General features: G+C 36.8%; 1 protein-coding gene across 1 annotated transcript; it reads left to right on the plus strand.

The window, feature by feature from the left end:
• The first annotated feature begins 66 nt into the window (after positions 1 to 66).
• Positions 67 to 6,342, plus strand: LOC139636703 (5-hydroxytryptamine receptor 4). Its single transcript, XM_071504974.1, has 2 exons — positions 67 to 2,734; positions 4,488 to 6,342. Exon 2 carries the CDS (start codon positions 4,501 to 4,503, stop codon positions 5,575 to 5,577), a length of 1,077 nt encoding a protein of 358 aa, XP_071361075.1. The 5' UTR covers positions 67 to 2,734; positions 4,488 to 4,500; the 3' UTR covers positions 5,578 to 6,342.
• Positions 6,343 to 7,329: the final 987 nt, after the last annotated feature.

Below are 7,329 nucleotides of genomic sequence, written 5' to 3' on the forward strand. Positions count from 1 at the left end.
TAGTCAAATAGCCTACAGTCTCAAATACATATACACATACACTTACACTTACCTATCCACACTGTTAGTTATTAGGGTATGCAACTGTAGATAAGGACGGGTTGCTTGGTCACCAGATGGGGTCAGCAGTGAGCATGTACAGCATCTTCTTCTGAGGGTAAGATGTGGTACATTATTGAAAGCATTTTAGAGGCTTCTTTTTTAAAAACAGGTTAGCTGGAAATATTAAAATGTAAGCGTTTGTGTTAGCTGATCGTACCTACAGTTAAAGTCTGCTGGTTTCTGTTCATATTTTAGCCAACAAAATGCACAGGTGCCAACTCAAAATGAGAAGCTGCTTTTGTTTACCAATGTTTGATACTAAAGACCCACTGTTTAAAAAAATATTACACGTTTCTAGTGGCTAATCTGCCCGTTTGAAAAAAAAAAAGAAAAAAGATTATGTTACCAACTATTATGAAAAGTGACTAAATCATTCTCAAAAAGTGGCCAGGTGTGGCTAATTTACTTATTGGCGTCATCATAATGTAAATATTTACACGTGCAAGACTTTTACAAGTGGAAGTAAAAAATGAAGATAAGCTAAACGTAACTATTTAGCCTTGACTGTTACATCTCATCAAGCCACCTCAAATTTAAAAAACTCTTTATGATTGCTCCATACGAATAGCTCTACTGGACCTAGGAATAAACTTTTTTGAGGGAAAAAAAAGATTCAATAGTCAAATTGATAAATCAATAGTCAATAGTTAGATAATCAAAAACAAAGGAGTTCCCATAAAGTTAAACAATGGTGATTAGTGATTGGTCATCACTCACAGCTCATTCTGCCAAGCTGATATTTTGTTGAGGGGTCTTAAAAGTTGACAAACCCAAGATTTTGAAAGAAACAAAGTTGGCAACACTGGCAGGAACAGAAGTTTTGACAGATGTAGAAACATAAACTCCTTCACTGACTTAGGATGCAACTGAAATTAAACATACTGTATATATGAAACATTTTGCAGATACATTCAGAGACATTTCAAACATTTCAGTTTTTTTCACGAAAAACATCTCTGCAATCTAATCTGGTCAGCATTATGTTTCTCTTTAAATATATTTTATCGTAGCAAATTTTTAGTATATATTTTATTTATTAGTACATATTTTTTGTATAACACAAATTCAAGGAGAAACGATTGCAAATTCATACTAAGTCCACGTGATAGAAAATAAATCTGGAGAGTCATATAGTACCATTAGTCAGGAGTACAATGTTGATAATGAAATGTGTAATCATACAAGATAGGTCACTCTATTTGTCCTCCAGCAAATGCAACAAAGCACGGGAATCAACCTCTGCTCACTCCTCTTTCAGAAACAAAAGAACAGATGTGCCGCCAGTCTACCCTGTCTGTAAAGCACACTTGTATTACACATATGAATGACTGGTCTGAAAAAACACTAGTTATTGAGCCAATGTGCCTTTTATTGCACCCCTCATTAAAAATCCCCCATGTTTAATTAGAACACATCCGAAACACTTGAGATACGTCTGTCACTGGCTGAGGCCCAAGGTATTCAAGCTCAGTCGGACTGGCTGTGCTCTACAGCACACATGAAACACATCATGAAAGGGATGATGAGCACTGTTTCAGGGGTATGTAGAAAGTGAATCTGTACCAATGCAAAGCTAATTTAAAATGTGTTTGCTGTCAGCATATGCTTACTTCATTATATGTACTAAGAAAAGAAATGAAGTGTTGCAGTCAAACATTTCCTCTCTGAGTAATTTTTTTGTCCTTATTTCTTTTTCTCTCAACATTATGTCAAAACAAACAACACATAACAAGAATTGAGCATTTTTTGCATGTAATTTCTTTCCTGGATAAATACAACACTTATGTGACATACAACCATTGTTTTTTCCACTGTCTAAGTAGAAGTCAGTGACTGTGCAGCTGGTGGTTCATGCTACCTTTGATTTGATGCTTTCAAAATGTGTTATTTTCTACAGAATATAGTTTCTCACACAACAATTATAGCAGTCAAAGATGGTTCTCACAGCATGTAAGCTGTAAGTTTTTGAGTTATACTGCTCGCAAACTCCCCATGCCTGGTGAAGTTATTACCATTCATCCTGAGGGGGACATAAATATCTGAATCAAATATCATGGTACCCCATCCAACAGTTGGTGAGGCATTTTTTTAAAAAAATCAAAAAATGTCACCCTGCAAGTCGTGCTACAAGGAAAGTCAGAGGATCACCAAAGTCAGGATTAGTCCTCTGAGGACTGTGAATATCTGCACAAAATATCATGGCAAGGGATTTTTCTGGAAAAAAAAATTGTGTCCTGTAATGTATTACGTACCACAGTCTATAGTCTCAAAGGGTTAGGTGCTTACAATAGGTTGGTGTCAAGAATAATTTCCTCCAACATGATTTTTCACGCATTACTGTACAGATGTACTAATTTCAAAGTCATGTCAACATGCTGTACCACAATAAGAATGACAGTGTCACCATAAAATTGCAAAATGTAAGCGTCGTGCTCTTTCTATAGTCATTGGAACTGATTTGGCAGGGGACTTGGCAGCAGACTGTATTTTTTACTGTGATTATTGTTGCATGTGTTCATTACAGCCCACTTCCCACCTCTCCCATCCCTCTCATCTCTGTGTAGAACCAAGGTTGTCAGACCTGCAGTATGATACAGACATGAGGACAGACGATCGTCTCTCTTCTACACAGGTGAGTGACATTGTTTACACATTTTTGTGGAACTGCCTGATGTTAACCAGTGCAATAAACAAATCTCTGATTTTAAAGTGAATTCAAAAGATCACATTTGAAATGCTTACGTCTTTGAATAAGATTTCTGGAGTCAAATTAACTGAGTGGCTCTTGGTAAAACCAGATGGAAAGATGTATAATCCTACACAATTTACAGTGCATTAAATGTGGCTTTAGCATAATTGCAGGTATTATAGCCCCTAATAAAAAAATTGAAACTACCTGCTTTGATTTTTTATATTACATTTCAATGTGAACACCAGAATTATACTTATAGTATTGTTTTCTTTGGTATTTCATTGCAAAGGATGTAACCACAAAGAAAAAAATATTAAGAGACATGGATATTAAGATATTTTAATTATTACCTGGCATCAAATTTTACAAACATACAAAGAATTTTGTAAGCACTAAATTATAGTTGGCAATTTAAGCTTGACAGGAAGACGTTATGTAAGCTTTTGCGCTGATATTGCACCAATTATTATGTACAGGCAGTTTAAATAACCAAACTGAATTTATGAAGATGATTTTGTGGATAATGGTGAAAAAGAAAGTGTATTTTTTATTATAATTGTATGTTTCTTGCAGACATGGTGCTTGTAACCAAAAAATTAGAAGGATGAAAGGGAACAGTGACGTTTGTGTGTGCGCACCCTTACCTTTTTTGCTCAGTGCCAAAGTGCCCTCTGCCTCCCTGAAGAGGGAAGTGTTGCAGAGGAAAGGGCACTTTCACCTGCTTTCACTGAATGAATAGCCTAATATGAATAGCATTTATTACAAAAAATAATTTACACATAAATACAATTTTGAAAACTGGATGAGTGTGAAATATATGTCTTCGGTTTAAATGAATATATTTATTTATTTTACTTTGACTTCATTGACACTGATAGCCGTGATGATCTGTGTCATTTCATCTTTACAGCTCTTCAAGCCAAAACAAAAACCTACATTTTCACTCAGCTTCACTTTGCCATCACTGCACAGTCCCTGTGGTGTTCATTAAAATCTGTTCCAAATCAGCTGGAACGTCTGCTCCTTGTTCACACCACTGGCACTTTGAATGTAATAATATTCTGTTCGTTGCTGTCATATGTGTTCAGCTGTGTGACATACTTTAATGTGCAATGTCTGAATTCCAAATTTAATAAATACATAAATGTTCCCAGAGGCAAACACATTTGTGAAATAAAATTAATTACTAATATTCCTACAAACTTCTCGTGCATTTTGTGATAAATGATTATGTTAATCTGGTGAACTCCTCAAGCTACTTAAGGTGCTTTCTGAAACTTTAGATTTTTTTTTTCTTGGTTTAGAAAAGAAGTGCAAAAACAAATAATACATCGTTCTCATCATGATATCAAGTTCTGTGTTGATGGAAAGAACAAGAACATCTGGTTTATCTCACTACACCAAGCAAAAGATGACATTTTAGATAAGGCAGCCACATCATAACAACAGCTTTTCCACCCCACACTCTTCTGTGATTTGTATGTCAAACTAACGCTTACAGTTTAGAAATAAATTAATGACAAGTTGGAGCAGAAGTTCATTCTGAAACAAATAGAATTCTGGGTGGTTTGTCCACTTTTTTACTGTTAATGAAGCACAAGAGTATAAGCAAAGTGCCTTTGAAATGCGTCACTTACTGCAATGTCAAACAAAAACACTCGTTACTTACAACTGTATCTGTGTGTTTTGACAGGTTTGATTGGAGCATGGATAACAGCAGCTTTGGATTGCTTGGAGATGCTAACACATCTCTTCAGATTGAACTTCAGTCCTGCACTACACTAAGGAACCAGGCCTCTCGCATTTTCCTGTATGCCTTCCTCTCTGTTGGCATAGCCTGCACAGTGGTGGGGAATTTCCTGGTGGTTTTGTCCATCGCCTACTTTAAGCAGTTGCAGTCACCCACGAATTCCTTTGTCATGTCCTTGGCAGTGGCTGACTGCCTCGTTGGCCTGGTAGTGATGCCTTATAGTATGATTCGGACTGTGGAGGGATGCTGGTACTTTGGTACCCTTTTTTGTCAGCTTCACTCGAGCCTCGATGTTATGCTTTGCACTGCCTCCATATTCCACCTCAGCTGCATTGCCTTTGACCGCTACTATGCTGTCTGCAATCCACTAGTTTACTCTTTAAAGATGTCTCGCAGTCGGGTAGCTCTCCTCATTGTGGTATGTTGGGCTGTTCCCATGCTCATTTCCTTTGGCCCCATAATGCTCGGTCTTCATATTGCCGGTGTGGACATTTTGCTCCCTAAAGATGTATGCGTGTTCTTGGTCAATCGTATTTATGCTGTCATGGCTTCAGTGGTAGCCTTCTACTTGCCAATGGCCATCATGCTAGTAGCCTACTGGAAGATCTTCAAAGCTGCCAAACGGCAGGCCAGACAGATCAGCGCCATGGAAAGCCAGATGGCTGCTGGAGTGGGCAAAGACTCAAGCAAGAAACAAAGACACAGAAACACTATGAGGAGGGAGGGAAAGGCAGCAAAAACTTTGGGTATCATCATGGGAGTTTTCCTAATCTTCTGGCTGCCGTTCTTTACAGTCAACATTGTGGACCCATTTATTGACTACACCACAGAAGTGGTTGTCTGGGATATATTTTTGTGGCTAGGATATATAAACTCATCTCTAAATCCCTTCCTGTATGGTTTCTTCAACCGTTCCTTCCGTAGGGCATTCCTCATGTTCATGGGCTGCAGGGTATGCCTGCCTGGATCCTCCCCTGGGATGGAGCTATCTCACACTAGGAAAGATGCAAATGAACGTGCAGATCACCGCTAAAATACAGATAATATGTCCATATTTTGTTGGCATGGAGGCATACAAAGATCAGTGAATAGTAAGGGTTATCTATTTTTGGGAATCAAATGCACTTCTTATTCAAAATATATTTGAATTAGAAATAATTATTTATGTAAGAATTGTTAGTAAGGTGGCACTGCCATCGACCATAAGTTCAACTGTATGAAAACATCTCCTCTGTTTCCTTGTAAAAGTAGTGTGCTCTGTTGCATAATTTGTTTTGATTTTGTGAAAGAAAAAAAAAGATCTCAAAAAGCTCTGCCACAAGAGGCTTTTTCCAGTATTTGAACTGTCAAGTGAATAAGCTTTGGATGACTTCCATGTGTTACTATGGCCTTGACAGAAAAGTAGCCCAGTGTAGAAAATGTGCTTGTGACATTAGATGAAAATCAAACCTGAAAATAGTTCTAACTGTGAGAATAATTTGCCTACATGCCAGTCATCATCAGGCTGGCATTTACCTGTATCCCTGTAGCTATATGTCTATAGCTACATTACAGGGCCTAGAAAAAGCTGAAAATTACTGAAAATGACTACCTTCATAAATCTATATACAAGTGAGGAGGATACCTAAACTACAGGTTTTATATGAAAAAAACAAAGGCTTAAAACAAAACAAAACAAAAAAAAACCTGACACAAGGGAGATTTACAACTGAGGTAAAGGATTTTCTAATTTCTACAGGACTTTGACATTCTTAAAGCTGAAGTTGATCTGTTTAAAGTCTGACATAATGTTTTAGCATCTACATCTACTCTAATGGTTCATAGTGGTTGAATGCCTCTATCTCTTTTTGACCTTGTCATCAAATATTGTCCGACCACCAACACTGTCAGATAAAATTACTAACTTTGATTTCTTTGTTGTCTGTCTTTATATTGATCTCTCTCAGTTTGGGAGCAATACCACCTTCTGATTCTGTGTTTTATTTTGGTGGTGGAGCAATGCTTCCATTTACATTTGGATTGTTGATTTGCACACATGTTTTCAGTGCCATTACTTAAAAAAAATAATAAATAAATGATGTGGAACCCTTTCCAAAGGATCAAAAACAGTTGAGGTCAGGCTAAACAACAGAACAAGATCTTGTGATTGCAGGACAAAAAGGCAAAGGCACCCTGGCGTAACCTACAGATTAGGATGAAGGCACACAGTTTTGAAGGTAAGTGTGTAAGATGTGAAGTGAAGTCAAATAAAATGGAAGGCAAAGCATACATTTGACTGTGCCTCTCATTCTATTTACACTGGCAATCTGTGTAATTTTACTGTCTGGTTTGCTAGTTTTACTAGTTCACACCCTCTGTGTGCTCCTGCTAGATTAAGTTGAATGTATAATATTTTAAGTGCATCCATCCAAATCTGCTTCTTGAGATGAAAATAAGATGAAAACTAAGCATATATAAATTAAACATACAAAAATTAAACTGATATGTCCAAAACATCCTGCAGCCCTGAAACATGTTCAAAAAATTACTGTTAAACTTAAGCATATTTTACTCCAATTTTACTTATGTACTTATTTGACTTAGTTATGTTTATTATCATTTAATTGTTCGTGGTGTAACAATGATTTACACTCCCAGCATGAATATTTTGTTTAACTTTATTTTTCAATTTTTTGTGCTACTGAACATGAGAAAATTCCAATATGAGAGGTAGTCAGAGGGCCAATAATAAGTACTTTGTAGCAAGAGGACTATGTATCTGTCAGAGCTATCAATACTTGAGATA

Source organism: Trachinotus anak, unplaced genomic scaffold (assembly GCF_046630095.1).
Source record: "Trachinotus anak isolate AG129_WGS33_773 ecotype Australia unplaced genomic scaffold, CSIRO_AGI_Tana_v1 ptg000019l, whole genome shotgun sequence".
Taxonomy (NCBI): domain Eukaryota; kingdom Metazoa; phylum Chordata; class Actinopteri; order Carangiformes; family Carangidae; genus Trachinotus; species Trachinotus anak.

What these genes read in the sequence shown, in the direction of transcription:
- LOC139636703 (XM_071504974.1), top strand. Translation starts at nt 4,501, where the DNA reads ATGGATAACAGCAGCTTTGGATTGCTTGGAGATGCTAACACATCTCTT.